Consider the following 15,337-nt stretch of genomic DNA (forward strand, 5'->3'; position numbering starts at 1 on the left):
TTTATCATTGGAAGCACGTGAAAAACTTTCGAAGGTGCGTGATTCCTAACTCTGGTTATCATTAATAGGTTAATCTGATAATGGGTATGAAAGATTCACTAAGTTATATTAGGAACCAAGGAACGTAAGGAGTAAAGATTCTAATAATGGGTATTTCTTTTGCTGCAAGAAGATCAAAATCGAAATCAGTTCCACGATTTTTCTTAAAGCATGTGAAGTTATTAACGGGTTTGCAGTCTAGGAAACTCTTTATATAGGGATTTCGATGATTTCTTATAAGAGGATACATGTTTGTTCTGTAATTTCATGAAAAAGTGATATATATATATATATATATATATATATATTGATAAGTTTTGTCAGGTTGATTTACACCAATCATTAGACACTTAATAACTTCATTTTGTATGTATGTGAATGCAGTTACCATGATATCTTGTATCGTTTGGGGTGTTAAAGGGAATATCAATTAGACTTTTGAATCTTACCTCGGTTTTAACTCGGTTGGTTTATTGTTTACATTAATATTGACTTCGTTATTTTACGGTGTACTCTTATGGAACCAATAATACTGTTTACATTGTCGGCTTTTGACTTTGTTAATGAAATATTCATTACTTTTAAATTGCTATTCTCGTGAATGTTTAGTTACAACGTTTTATTTTTATAGTGTCAGCAGGTTTCATGTTATTTTTTTAGCAGGTTTTATTTATTTCGTCAGCAAGTTTTATTTATTTTGTCAGAAAGTTTTATTTATTTTGTCAGAAGATTCGTATTGTGTAATTGATAATGCCAATAGCCGAAAAAAGGAAAAACAACTTTTTTTTTATATCCGACTATTTCCGACGGATTTAGTGAAAGAAGCCGTCGGAAAAAAGTGGCATTTCGGTTATTTTGAAAAGGCTTTTTGAGACGGCATTTTCACGTGTACTGTCAGAAGTGTTTCAACGAGAGAGCCGTTGAGAAAAGTATTTGCATCGCCACTGTTTACGACCACTTCACGACGGCTTCACCTCGACGTAAAAAACTTTTTCCGACGGATTATCTCGTATTTTCGACGGATTACGGCTGTCACAAAAGCTCCTGTGTTTTGTAGTGCCTATTTATGTTTATGAAAAAAATTTAATTTGAAATAAATTTCTATTTAGATTTACGAACAAAATTTTATTTTAGATAAATTTTTATTAAGACATTTATTTATTATCTTTAAATTATTCCAACCCTTTGATGTATCGTGTTATTATTTCATATCTACAAATTTGAAAAAATAATGTTGATTTTAATATATAACAAAGTTGATGTGTATGTTTTATGCAAAAAAAAAAAAGTTGATATGTATTTTATGTAGTTTAAGTAAGGGTAAAAGTGAACTTTTACAAATATTTACATTCCTATTCCTATACGAACCAAGCACCTAATTAGGAATATGTGAGGAATCAAATTCCCATTCCTGGTCAAACCAAACATCAAACTACAGTAATCTGATTCCCAGGGATCACGTTACGGGAATGTGATTCCTGGGAATCACATTCCATTCCCGCGCGCCAAACATGGCCTTAGTTCCTTAATTATTGTTCTTATTTCGAGCCTTTTAGTAGGAACCTAACTTGACCATCAAACTCCTTTGGTCGACACCACCAACGTGTCTAGAGACATCAGATCCTTACTTTTCTTTCTACTTTTTGTAAGTCTTGTCGTCACGTAGCCAGTTCTCGCCAATTGAGAACCACTTGTCGAAATTCTAACCTCTGACCCTTGACTTTTTTCTAACGGTTTACAACACCCCAACTCGCCTTAGTAGTTAATAATATTGTCTATGTTTTTGGCACTTAGTGCCCAAGCTCAAAGGACACATGATTTTTTTCCCTTGGTGAAGGCCCCGCAAGTCCCTAAAAAAGGCTTCTGTTCTTGCTAAATTTGAGACCGATAGCTCATGTTCTGGCCACCCTTCCAAGTAATGTAGGACTATTACATCGTTATGTAGATGACTTTGTAAAGACTATTTAACTTTAGATCGTATACGAGGATGATGTTTTTGGTAGAAAATATCTTAATCCATTGTTCACTAATATGAGAATCTAAGTGTGCACAGAAGGAAACTATTTAACGACTTAAAATATCACACACAATCTGGTTCATTAATCGCAAAGTAAAATGTCTAAGCTTGCTAAAATCACAACTCGAAATGATAATTGGATTTCTCCATCGTTTACAAATGGCAACAAAAGAATTAGGTATATACCCTAAAGATATCATTGTGAAGCTAAAATCTCCCCAATAAATGAACTTTTTAGGAAATCTACTCACACCAATACCCAAAAATCGAAAATAAGATTGGAATATATTCATTATCAAGATTTGAAATTCCATACTTCGAATCGTCTTGGTCTTTGTCCTAAAATCTTATCTGGTTTTCTTACTTTAAAACCTCTCTGCTAACTTAATCCAAATCCAACTTCTTGTGTTCTAAAAACCTCATTCATGGCTATATGTGAAGTTATGTTGATAACTAGGCTGGTTTGTCTCTTAGCTTTCACTGGTTTTCTTGGACTTGTTGTCTCTTATGATCGTCCACCACCTAGAGCCCTCTCTATTTCTTTACCTAATGATCTTCCTCCAAGTTCACCTCAACAGGTACATTGAGATATCTAGAGAGAATAGAAGGGGTTTTTTTTTTTGTAATAAGATGACTCTGTCTGAATTGATTTGAGTCACATTTCAGAATGTTTGTTTTTATCTGACTCATTTAAATATCTAATTTTGGTTGCTCTTAAGTTTATTTGATTGAGATGATTCAAATGCAAACAAGTCAAATTCAAATACTGAGTACAAAACCAAACTGCGTCTAATCTAATTCATTTATTTGATTACAGGTTCATGTATCCTTAGTAGGGCAAGATAAAATGAGAATTACGTGGATCACTAAGGATCATGACACACCATCAATCGTGGAATATGGAACTGTGAAGGGAGTTTATAATTTATCAGCTACGGGGACGGCTTCATTCTACGAATACACGAAGTTCTACAAATCTGGAGAAATACATGAAGTTGTCATTGGACCATTAAATCCAAACACTACATATCACTATCGTTGTGGGTCTGATTCAACTCGTGAATTCAACTTCAAAACTCCACCAACTCAGTTTCCCCTTAAGTTTGTTGTGATTGGTAAGAAATTTATCTTTCTTTTTAATTTCTTTTTATTTGAAATTTTCAACGGGTCAGCGGGCGGACCTTTTACAATGAATTCCGAAATAAAACCATAAAATCAAATAGCATCTAAAGCATTAAGACCACAAAAAGTTCGAAGCAAAATGCATCTAACAAGTACTATTTTTTGCTTCAAGTACTATTTTTGCTTATCAATTCCCTTTGTTGTAAATGACCAATGAACGAAGTTTTATTATTATTAAAACAAAATATACGAGTGTCACAATCACTTAAAATTTTACTCCAAGTCCTATCCAAAATACTTAATAGTAAAATTTATTACTTTATTTTAACTTTGAAGTTATTAAGATTTTCACAAAAGAAGTTGATTTTATGTTGTCGGAATGATGTCATATGATCTCATATCCATATTTACAGGAGATATGTTCATAAATTGAAGGATACTAAAATGTGTAAGAATAAATAATTTTATCGATGTAGGGGAATTAAATCACAATCTCTCTGATTAGGTTTGATACTTCCTTATTTAACGAGGAGATATGAAATGGATCATGGAAGGGAGGTAGTCTAAGGTTGTTCTTATGGACATGGAAGATTTTAAACGCCGATAATTATTTTAAAAGAAAGCAATAAAATTTCACATATACTTTTTAGCCCATTATATTATTTTTGACCGTGCTATTTTTCCCGGCCAAACAAAATTGAACGAAACTTCAGCAATCAATTTTAAGTGTTGCTTAGTCTGGTCATGTCATGAGGCCATTTCTTGTCAGGCCGAATAACATTTTCCTTTTACTTGTATTACTCATTAAATCTAGTTATGAGATTGTAAGAAGAAATTTATGAAATGTAGGTGATCTTGGGCAGACGGATTGGACAAAGTCAACCCTTGACCACATAGCTGCAGAAGATTACGATGTATTACTTTTACCAGGCGACTTATCTTATGCTGATATTTACCAACCATTGTGGGACAGTTTCGGACGACTCGTAGAACCAATTGCGAGTCAACGCCCATGGATGGTAACTCAAGGAAATCACGAGATCGAAAGTATCCCCGTGATCCATGGGGAATCATTTACAGCTTATAATAATAGATGGCATATGCCTTTCGAAGAAAGTGGTTCTAGTTCGAACTTGTACTACTCTTTTGAAGTTGTTGGAACTCATGTTATAATGTTAGGTTCTTATACAGATTTTGATTCTGGTTCAGATCAATATAAATGGTTACAAAATGATTTGAGTAAAGTTGATAGAAACAAAACTCCATGGTTAATTGTTCTTGTACATGCACCTTGGTATAATACTAATAAAGCTCATAGAGATGAATATGGATCATATGGTATGAAGTTAGCCATGGAAGATTTGTTATATGAAGCTCGTGTCGACATTGTTTTCAGTGGACATGTTCATGCATACGAACGCTTCGTAAGCTTTTCTTCTCCGCTCTTAATTTTTCAAAATTCTTTTTTTTTTTTTTTGTGTTAGTTCCAATGATTCTAATATTTGTAATTGTTTCGCAATTTCAGACTCGAGTTTTCAACGGCACGGAGAACGACTGTGGTCCAGTGTATATTACGATTGGAGATGGGGGAAATAGAGAAGGCTTAGCAAAGGAGTACGATGATCCCCAACCCGAAATTTCGTTGTTTAGAGAGCCGAGTTTCGGGCATGGCCGACTTGAAGTTTCAAATGCAACCCATGCTTTTTGGACCTGGCATAGAAATGATGACATTGAATCTGTTTCTTCTGACTATATTTGGTTAAAAAGTTTGTCAACTACTCCTGCTTGTAAGAAGAATGTGTAGACTTTCTTGAAATTTGTCTTCATTTTCACATAATTCAATGATTAATAAGAAATATGTAGGAATAATCTTTGAGTAATCGAGAAGAGATATTCAATACTTCTTTATAATAAATTTTGGTGTTGAAACCCAATTGTAGTTCTAACTTAAACAGAAGTGGTATAAGTACAATTCCAATAGCCAGATTTTAGCTACTTTTTCCAGCATTCAATCATTTTTGTGATTGAAGTGAACCTGTAAAACTGGGTCAAAATGATAGTCCCCAATCACAAAAGAAAACGTTGCAAAAACTTCCACACAAGCGTACCGAAAGCTCGCAGTAAGGTTGCTGACAATCCCGAAGTTTCGTCGCCGAAAAGGCGAAAACCCACAATGCTTCATCAAAAGCCCCACTGTAATGTCGCCGAAACCCCTACTCTTTATTGACATGAAACCCGAAATAACATATTTTCAGTACTTGGGGTCTTGGGGACGATTTATCGTTTAAAAACGTTTTCTCCTAAAAGGTCAGTTTTTTTTGTTCTTCTTGGAATTTAACTTCGATGTACGATAGTCATTACAATAGCGTTATACATCAAAGATGTGATAAGCTCGATAACTGTCAGATTGACAAGAACAGGCCTAAAGCCCATCTACATTATAATCTCAAATGCAATAATCTAGAGATTCCACCTACTCTAGGAATCGAGGGAGTCCGGGACCTCCAGGGAACTTTCCAGTATATGTCAGACACTTTAACTGCTCGGGCAAACAAGTGTTGACTCCTAAAAGGTCAGTTGATACTTGATATTGTCATCCGTCCCTGACTGACTGATACAACCCAAACTCGGACTCGGAGGAACAAAACAGGAGATCTGAAAAGTGTTGCTTAATCAACTGTTTAGGGTTTGATTTACAAGATTAGTAGTAGTACCAAAGATGCAGCAGACTTTGAGAACTGGAATTCAAACACTCCGATCTTCGGTTCTTTCCAATGGCTTTGGAAGATCTTCAGGGGTAATCGAAAGAGCTAGGGTTTTCTCTTCCCAATCATCTTCTGTTGCTGCTATTAGTTCTTTGGGGAAGGAAGAAGTTACGTCTCGAGTTGTTGATCTTCTCAAATCTATCCCCTTTGTTGATCCTGCCAAGGTATTAACATAATTTGTTATAACTTTTCCCCATTTCTCTTCTTATGAAAGTTTTGATTTTTTTTCATGTTCTTCTAATTGATAGGTAATTAATGAGATCTATTGTGTTTGATTTCATCTCTTTCATGTTTCAATTTCAATCAATTTAGTCCAAAAGTGATCGAAATGAGAAAGAGGAAAAGGAAGCTGCATTAGGGTTTCACAATTGAATTAGGTTTGGGAATTTGAATTTCCTTAGAACTGTCATTGTTCCCAAATTGCAAGGCAAATGATTTGACACCGATAGTTGAATTTGAAGAAATCCACTTCCAGAAAACTAATATGATATTTTTGTAGGCATTTTAGTAGATAAATGTTATAACCATATTATGATTAGAGATTGTTTGAGTCATTGAAAACTGAGAAGTGTATTTTGACTATTCTGTAAACTAGGTCTAGGTTAGTCTTCAACTACTCCAGTGGAGAACGATTTGATGATGGGGGGAAGAAGGGGATAAAGGCGAGACATGAGCAAAAGTGAAGCCCTAGGTTGTTATGGTGAAGATTTATCACTATAAAAATAGGAAGAAATAGGGATAGTTAGAAAGATTACTTTCCTAAATGTTATGCTTCACTCTTGACTAAGAGCATAGGAGTAATGCTCGTATGCAGGAGGCATCCTTAATCCGTTGTGTGCGTCAAAGTTTCATCAACAAGAGGTTAGTAAAGGCCTTCTAAAGAATTAGTGTACGCCTTCTTACGTGTCTGTATGCCTCTAGACGGAGTTTCACTTTTTCTGAGTAAACCGCCTTGAGGTCGAAAAACGTTTTTTGAACACTGGTGACAACCTATCTAAAAGAATGTAACTTGTAATTGATGACACATGAACACCACGTCTTTGCTTCTTATCTATCCCCTCCATTTTGGAAACGGCACCTTTTACATATACTTTTACCTCCATACAAGTTTTTTGTCTTCAAATAATTTGAAAAAGCTTTCGTTATGTAAATTTGTGGCGTTGTGGTAGTCTATGTGATGATGGTGTATTGGTTACTGTGTTGTTGTTGGAGGTGTTGTGTTGATGAAGATAGTGATGTTGTGTTGTTGATAAAGAATAGTGACATAGTGCTGATGGAGATAAGATAATGTGATGGACGATCATTGGAGTACAGGAGTAGTAGTCGTGGTAATGTTTACCAAACTGGTGCCTAAATCGTGACAGCTAGCTTTTTTGTTTGCCGAAGCTGTCAGTTCCTAATTAATTACTTCATTTTTTTTTATGTTTGTGCTTCTCAGTAACGCTCTTCTAGTACACTGAGAATTTAGCATCGACAAAAATAATAATAAACAATTTAGAACGAAACCTGTATATTAAGGCTAATTGGAAAGAAGAACACTTTATTTCGGTTTATCTTCATATCACTAAGAAAGGGTTGGTGTTAATATTCCATTTCAGCACAAATCACCACCGGAAGGTATTAGAAAGTTTTTCCTCTGGTCTTCTTTATCCTTGTTCTTGAAGCATGGAACATTTTCTTGCTGTAAATTCTAAGTTTCAGTTACGTAGGTTTTAAATTCTAATTTAGCTTCATGGTACGTACATGCTTGATTGTATTCAATTTAGAGTTGAAGATTTATATAAAAAATATTTGGCTATTTGCCAGGTGAACCCCACAGCAAATTTCAAGAGTGATTTACAGATGGATATGTTAGAAAATGTGGAGGTAATTTCTGCCGTTGAAGAAGAGTTTGCTATCAACATCTCTGATGACGAAGCCAACAAATTTTCAACGACTGCTCATCTCATTGACTATATCGCAACCCATCCACAAGCCAAATAAAAGAAAGAGAAGGGGAAGAAAATTTAAATCTTTTGCGGGGTGAACAAGTCTGATGAACAAAATTGTTGTGTTTTTTTCTGCCAAAACTGTAGTTTAATAAGGTCGATTGAATTGAATTTAATGCATTTCTCTACTTGCTTTTGAGCATCTTAAGCTTGAAATAATTGTCCTCTGGAGCTTATATCGAAGTATTATTTCCATGTTTCTAGCGTTCTGGATCGCCGTTATTCTATTTTTGCTCCTACTTAATTTGAAGTGGAAGGCAACTCTTTTCAGGTCGAGGTCACTTGATTGTTATACGCAGGATATTATTTTTTTGAATCTGGGAGATTTTATAGACCTAATGGCAAAGTTAACGTCGTTAGGTCAAAGTTATTCAACCCAACTATTTGACCGATCAACACAGAGACCCTCTTCTATATTCCTCATAACTCAACCTCTATTTGCCTTCATCTTCTTTCTATCTCTCTCTAAAATCCATCACCACCACGTCAAGCAATTTTCTTCTCATTCTCTCTCGTTCTCTCTTCCTCTCTCTCAGTCTCTACCTCGGTTTCTCTCTCTGTCTTTTTGTTGGTGAAAACCTAACACCCTAGGCTTAGTTTTTTTCAGTTTCTTGAAACAATATTGCTTGAATACTTAAATCTATTGGGCAGCAACACAAGGAAGAAGATTTGCAGACCTTATTTTATCTGGAAGTGGGTTAAAATCGAGAGAGTAAGAAACCCTCCAATTTTTTCAGATAAACCCTAAAATCTTACCCTTTTGTGATTTTATTTCGTTATTTTGTACTTTCTGTTGTGTTTTGTACTGATATGCATGATTTTTAATCAATTTATTGTTTGAATTTAAATTAGATGTTGAGTTTTTATTGTTTGAAGAACACCTTGCGGTCGCACCAGGCTGCAAGGGCTCTGCTACCAAGCTACGGTGGGTTCGAACAGTTGTGTGTACAATTTACGGTTCAACCCCACCGTAGCTTGGTATCAGAAGCTTTGACCCTCTACGGCGTCTTGGAGCCGTAAAGTGCACATTTTACGGCTCGTAGCCGCTGTTATACTCCATAGTAACTTCTTAATTTCATTTTTTTCAAATTGTTTGTCTTTATTTACATGTCCCATGGTTTGGAGTGCCCTTAGTCATGTCTGGACGTGTCCCACCAACTAGAAGTGAGAGAAAGAGGAGGGAGGAAGCTAGGAAGAAGCAAAGGTTCGACTACTTGACCGCTGAAGCGGTTGGGTCGTCTAATGCAGCATCTGAGAAGGCGACAATAGGTCCAAACGATCCTTTTTCAGAAGGGCCAACTGCCCGAATGTTTAATGTAATGATATGTTTTTACTTTAATTAAACGTAACTTTTATATGTTTATGTGATAGGATGGCTCCTTCCTGAAACTACATAATCATGCATCTAGGACCTTCAAAATGAAACTATACGAAAAAGGAAGAAGGACCATATTTGGGGCATATATAGAACTCGAGTGTCGAGCTGTTCGTGAGAAGGTGCAAGCATCCGAACTTTTGCAAATTGCTAACTACTCGTATCATAAACTTGATCGGATTCTTATCACGACGTTCACCGAGAAGTGGCACGAGAGTATTAAGTACTAACACCTTTCACATGCCCTTTGGCGAGATGACTATCACACTAGAGGATGTTCATCGTATTACCGGACTTCAGATTGAAGGTGACTCGGTTCATCTTGACGATGAACATTTCAATGAGTGTTTCAAACACTTGTTTAGTTCGAAAATACTCACTAACATCAATGCTGACAAAACCTTCATATGGTCTCCTTTCTTCGTGATTTTCTTATTTCTTATCTATAACTTCAAAGTTGGGTTCATCTTCTCCATATTCACGATCTCCAATTTTAAGACATCCAAATTTCGACGATACTTCGTTTCCTTCGGCTGCATCATGGCACCTTTATGTTTATTAGGACCTCCAAAATTCCAAGTGTCTATAGTCATTTGGGATGGAAATTGAGAAGTAGACACAACAGCGAAGTCCTATAGGAATATAAAAAAAACAGATTTTTAGTGTAAACGGTGGCTCAGAACCGAAATCTATGCATAATACGGCCCGAGGCCACCGTTACTTCGGCATACATAACGATATTGCCCCACCATAAATCTCTCCAGGAACATGGGGAAGCAGAGATGTTTTGAATTTCGGCAACCTAGTACCGAATTGGTAGACTAAGTTTCGGTTGGACCAGACAGAAAATACCTCCGTGTTGAACACAAAAAGATTCATAGAACCAACAAAGAGATCATAAAACATGTAAAAATGTGTTAGAAATGTTCATATACCTCTTGGGAGACTGAATCTCGTCCAGAAATTGATGTTTTTAGATCCTTCGCTATTTCTTCAAAAAATTTGGAAGTTGCTTCATCCATGATGGTTTGCATTATTGAAGATACTTCGTGGCTTCAGAGATGAGTGCACCAACAATGTGAGATGCGGCACAATTTCGATGAACTTGCCCCATTACCAATGGTCGTCGGTCGCCATAATAGAGGTGATTTAGTATTGATTTTGACCGATGTTATTCTAATTATCATTTCAGAAGTCACCACATAGTAAATCTCGTAAGCAATCGAAAGTTGTGATTCTAAACATTAATTCGTTTGAAAAACTTGAGACCAAAGTGCAATGTTTCCTGGTATAGCAGGTCAGAAGTCCCTTTTTCCAAAAGATGTTTTAAAATTTGACATAAAATTATCACTCCACTGCGGTGTTTGGACAACATCAATAAAACAAGGATCGTTTAATTTCGTTTTGGCCCCCCGGTTAGTGACCAACTAGCCGATTTGGTTCCCCATTGCTATCATGAGTTCGATTTGTCTAAATACTATAATAAGTAGTTTCTAATAATTTCTAAATATGTTACAAATACTTTAATAAGTAGTCTGTAATAATTTAAACGTATTCCAACAACCCTTAGTTGGAGTGGTAAGAGATATAATCTTTCACCTTAGAGGTCAAGGGTTCGATGCACACGCTGAATAATTCAAAAAATAATAATTTAAACATAAATAAAAGTTCCAAAAAACTTTTTTTTTCTTCAGTAAAACATAAGAGATAATCTAAAACATAAGAAGAAACATACTTTGAATAAATAAAATATAATAATTTAAAGCAAATAAAGAAATGAAATAAGGTAGTTAATGTCACTAGACTTACAAAAACTATTACTTTTAACTTATAAAAATTTCTTGTTTTATTTTATTAAAGTATATATACGACCCGTTATCACTGAAACAAATTAAAATTATTACAGTTTCTAAGATATAACAAAAGCAAATTATAAATAATTTGCAATAATTTAACAATAAATTAAAATTCTAAAAAGTTGTCATTTTTTATAAAAAAAAAACGAAAAAGATAATCTCTTAAAACTATAGAAAATTAATATTGGTAGGAAATACTTTATTAAATATTCGAATAAGTAAATTAATAAGAACTTTGTAATAATTTAAATATAAATAAAGAGATAGAAATATTCATTTTATTAAGTAAAACATAACTAATGTTAATCTCATAAAGCTACAGTAATCTCAACAACAAAAAAAAAAAGCTACAGTAAATACATATTTATGTATAAATAAATTTCTCGTATCATATATTTTCTTTAATAGTATATAATAACTATAACACAATCTAAATATTTATTTTTACAAATACGAAAGAAATTTTGTTTATGTTTTTTCCAAATTTGTTGCCACAACATTCTCTTAATTCAGGGCAGCTTCATCACACTTTTGATACAACTATAGACTTAAAGCTTTAGTATAAAAAAATGAATGAAATAGAATATTTTTTTGAATCCAACAGAATAAACAATTCACTAGTTCAGAAGTACCAAAAAATGAGAAGCGAGTTTTTTTTTAGTGAAGGAAAGCTTACCTGTAGCATGAAACAACTTAAAGTCCGGAGTTAAAACCCATGGACCAAGTGATGGGTACAAAATAGACATGGGAAGAAGGAAAACATATATTGTGGAGGATGGATATGAAATTTACCTAAATTTAACATTAAGTACATCCTTCACTCAGGGCGCACGAGAAGAATAAAAAATATGTTTGAATATATAAACTAAATCTTTAAAATCTAAAAATAAAAAGTGTTTAAAAAAATTTTAACTTGACTTCATAATAGTGATAATGTAAAAATAAATTAAAATATTAAAAAGTTTTCGTTTCTTATAAGTAAAATTGAAAAAGATAATCTCCTAACACTATAGAAGATGAAAATCTGTAATAAATAATTTAATAAATAGTTTATAAAATATAAATAAAAAAGACTTAAAAGTTTTTGTTTTTAATAAGTACAACATCAAAATAAATCTCCTAAAGCAGCCCAACTTGCATTGCATCGAGTGTCTCTCTACAACATAGAAATATAAGGTTTGACAAAATTTGGGGACTAAATCCAACTCCGGGACACCATTGGGAGCCAGATCGGATTCTTAGCCACAACCGTGGGCTAAATCGACCAGTTAGTCACAAATTAGGTCTCTAAAACGAAATTAACTCGAAACATTTTAAAAGAACTAATTCGTTAAACCTAAAGGTTATGTAAAAAAAGACCATTCAAACTAAAGGATTGCGCTTACAATAAGCCATTATCGTGGAATTTTTAAACTTTTAGTTTTCTTTGAAAGCTCGTCGGCTTTGCCATTAGTAGCTGAAGGAGATGTCCTTCGACCAAGATTGCAATGCGAACAATTTATCGGCTAGGACAATTGATGAAGAAGATCATCAAGTCCGATTGATTTAGGGGTCGTAGAGTTTATGCTAGGAACCAACTACGATCATCGAATTACGAAGTAATTCGCGGCTAACTTCGATCGGATCCTAAATCGGGTTACACATAAGAATGGGTATTTAATCGGATGATATGACTAGTGGGAGTGTGATATAACCATGGGAGTCCCATAAACATATCCCACAGGCCTAAAGAGAAATTAGGCAAAGATAGCACAAAAAGCCCAAAAACGGAGTTTTGGTCCTAAACCGATTCGGACACTTTTAGGGCTGAGGTGATGGTGAGTTGGAGAGAGAGAGAGGAGTGAATTGGAGAGAGAGAGGTGAGTTGGAAAGAGAGCTGAGGTGGAGAGAGATAAGTGGTGGAGAGGGAAAGTGAGGTGGAATTAATGTTTTATTTTTAATTTTGTTTTGAAAAAATGTTTAAAGGAATGGCCTTCAAAAAAAGGGGTCATATTTGAATTTACAGAAAATAGAGGGTCATAAAGGAAGCTGGTCACAAAGTAGGGGGCCAAATAGGAATTAACTTATTAATTTTATGGTCAAAATACAAGTTTTAGACTTTTCCTTGTCTGCTGCATTGTAAAAGGTTTTCTAATAGAGTATCTCTAAATGAACATGTAAAAGAGACAAATAGATATCCTCTTTTCACACTAAAACATAGGATTTTATAGTTTTTCTTGAGTCTTGCATTGGAAATTCTCTTTGAAAACCATCTCCAATGCAAAACTCAAATTGAATCTAGAAAACGATGTGGCAAAGATTTACTTTAGAGATCCTTAAGAGGATACTTAAGTGCCAGATAAGTAAATCAATTAATTTTACGGTCAAAATATAAGTTTAAGAGTTTTTCTTCCGTGTTCATTGTAAGTGTTGCATTGTAGAAGGTTTTCTAATAGAGTATATAATTTAGAGATTCCCTTTTTATACTTGGCACATAGGATTTTTAGTGTTTTTCTTGAGTCTTGCATTGGAGAGATGCTCTTAAGAGCATCTCCAATGCAAAACTAAAAAAAAAAATCTCAATTGATCCTATTTGTCAAATTCTAATTGAGATTCAAACTCTTAGGTGGCAAAAATTGAGATCCTTAATTCTTGTTTGTCTCCAATGCAATACTCTAACTTGTATTTTAACTTATGTGGTATAGTTATTTTTTGTAAAGAAATAATTAGTTGTTTTTAAAATATATGAAGACTTGATTTCTATTAGTTGAACCCCAAATGTTGTTGAGTTGGAAAATTAGAGATATCTCAAAAGGACACTATGAAATAGAGTGTTCTTATGAGATATCTCTATTCCACCCTCCAAACGTCATCTTTGAGACCTTAAAGCATCTCCAATGAGACACTCAAACTCTTAAATTTAGGGTGCCACTTAGGATCTTAGAGATTTTGTCAAAAAATCTTCTCCAATGGGACACTCTAATTGACACTCCATGATGATGTGCATGCATTTAATATATAGACTCCCAAGAGAGACACTCTAAAATTAGAGTGTCTTCTTGAGACTCTCTAAGTGTCACTAAAATCTTAACCAATAGAAAACTTTGTTCTTTTACTACAATTTTCCTATTGAATTCAAAAGCGACATGTGTACTGATTAGAGATGTTTTAGAGATCTCAATTGGAGACACAAAAATTTTAGAGTGTCACTATCTTGACACTTAGGAAAGAGACCCTTATTCACATTTGACAACTAGGATTTTAGAGTTTTTCTTAGAGTGTTCCATTGGTAGCTCTCTCTTAGTTGGGTTTTGCATTGGAGATGATTTTTAGAAGAAAAAAACTCCAAAAATCCTATATGAAACTCTGAGTTTTTAAGATTGAGTTTTGTATTGGAGCAGCTCTAAGAGGACATTCTAAATTTAGAGTTGTCTTCTTGAGAATCTCTAAGTGCCACATAATCAAATCAATTAGTGTTATAGTAGAAATAGAATCTTTAGAGTCTCTCTTGAGTATTGCATTGTATAATGCTTTTAAATAGAGTGTCTAAATTGACTAATAGGAAAGAGCCTATTTAGAGATCCACTTTTCACACTTGATTCTTAAGATATTTATCAAAGTTTTTATTGAGTGTTGCATTGGAGATAGGCTTGTAAACAATAGCTTATCGGATCGGATATAGGCATGTCCGTATCCGATAATTATCCGACGGATATTATAAATACCCGAAACCGAATCCGATAATATTAATGGATATCAGATAAATATCCGATGTCTAAAACTTTAACAAAACTTTAAATTTTTAACCATTAGATCTAAATAATAAATCTCAACCATACATTTTATATATATATTATTATGAATAAATTTATTTTTTATTTTATTTTTTATATTACTTATCGGATATGGATATTTATCGGATCAAATATTAGTGTATCTGTATCCAATATCCGATACGCAGATATCCGATAAGAAATATCCGAATTCGTATCCGATATCCGAAATTTCGGATATTTTTTTAAGATTCGAATACGGATGCGGATCGGATATCGAATATTCGGATATCCATTGACAGACTTAATTGGAGATGCTCTTACGGTGCTACTGGCGGACCTTTCTTTCCCAATCTCACTCTAAAACTTGCCTGGGCGTCAATAATACTTTCAGGAAGCGCCTTTAAAATACCCTCTCCATGT

At 34.1% G+C, this 15,337-nt stretch overlaps 2 protein-coding genes across 2 annotated transcripts; both read left to right on the forward strand.

The window, feature by feature from the left end:
* The first annotated feature begins 2,499 nt into the window (after window positions 1-2,499).
* Window positions 2,500-4,982, forward strand: LOC147558515 (putative purple acid phosphatase 20). The gene is made up of 4 exons (XM_086657528.1): window positions 2,500-2,634; window positions 2,874-3,171; window positions 4,028-4,602; window positions 4,704-4,982. The coding sequence occupies exons 1-4, from the start codon at window positions 2,500-2,502 to the stop codon at window positions 4,980-4,982; spliced, it is 1,287 nt and encodes a 428-aa protein (XP_086513654.1).
* Window positions 4,983-5,686: 704 nt separating this feature from the next.
* LOC147558516 (uncharacterized) lies at window positions 5,687-8,126 on the forward strand. Its single transcript, XM_086660216.1, has 2 exons — window positions 5,687-6,107; window positions 7,750-8,126. Exons 1-2 carry the CDS (start codon window positions 5,898-5,900, stop codon window positions 7,924-7,926), a joined length of 387 nt encoding a protein of 128 aa, XP_086516342.1. The 5' UTR covers window positions 5,687-5,897; the 3' UTR covers window positions 7,927-8,126.
* The last annotated feature ends 7,211 nt before the right edge of the window (window positions 8,127-15,337 follow it).

Source organism: Eschscholzia californica, unplaced genomic scaffold (genome assembly GCF_041429995.1).
Source record: "Eschscholzia californica isolate CP2 unplaced genomic scaffold, dmEscCali1.0.p SCAF_2, whole genome shotgun sequence".
Lineage (NCBI taxonomy): Eukaryota > Viridiplantae > Streptophyta > Magnoliopsida > Ranunculales > Papaveraceae > Eschscholzia > Eschscholzia californica.

Coding starts and splice junctions, on each gene's coding strand:
- LOC147558515 (XM_086657528.1), top strand. CDS start 2,500: ATGTTGATAACTAGGCTGGTTTGTCTCTTAGCTTTCACTGGTTTTCTT. Junction 3,172..4,027: donor CCTTAAGTTTGTTGTGATTG/GTAAGAAATTTA, acceptor TATGAAATGTAG/GTGATCTTGGGCAGACGGAT. Junction 4,603..4,703: donor TTCATGCATACGAACGCTTC/GTAAGCTTTTCT, acceptor TCGCAATTTCAG/ACTCGAGTTTTCAACGGCAC.
- LOC147558516 (XM_086660216.1), top strand. CDS start 5,898: ATGCAGCAGACTTTGAGAACTGGAATTCAAACACTCCGATCTTCGGTT. Junction 6,108..7,749: donor CCTTTGTTGATCCTGCCAAG/GTATTAACATAA, acceptor GCTATTTGCCAG/GTGAACCCCACAGCAAATTT.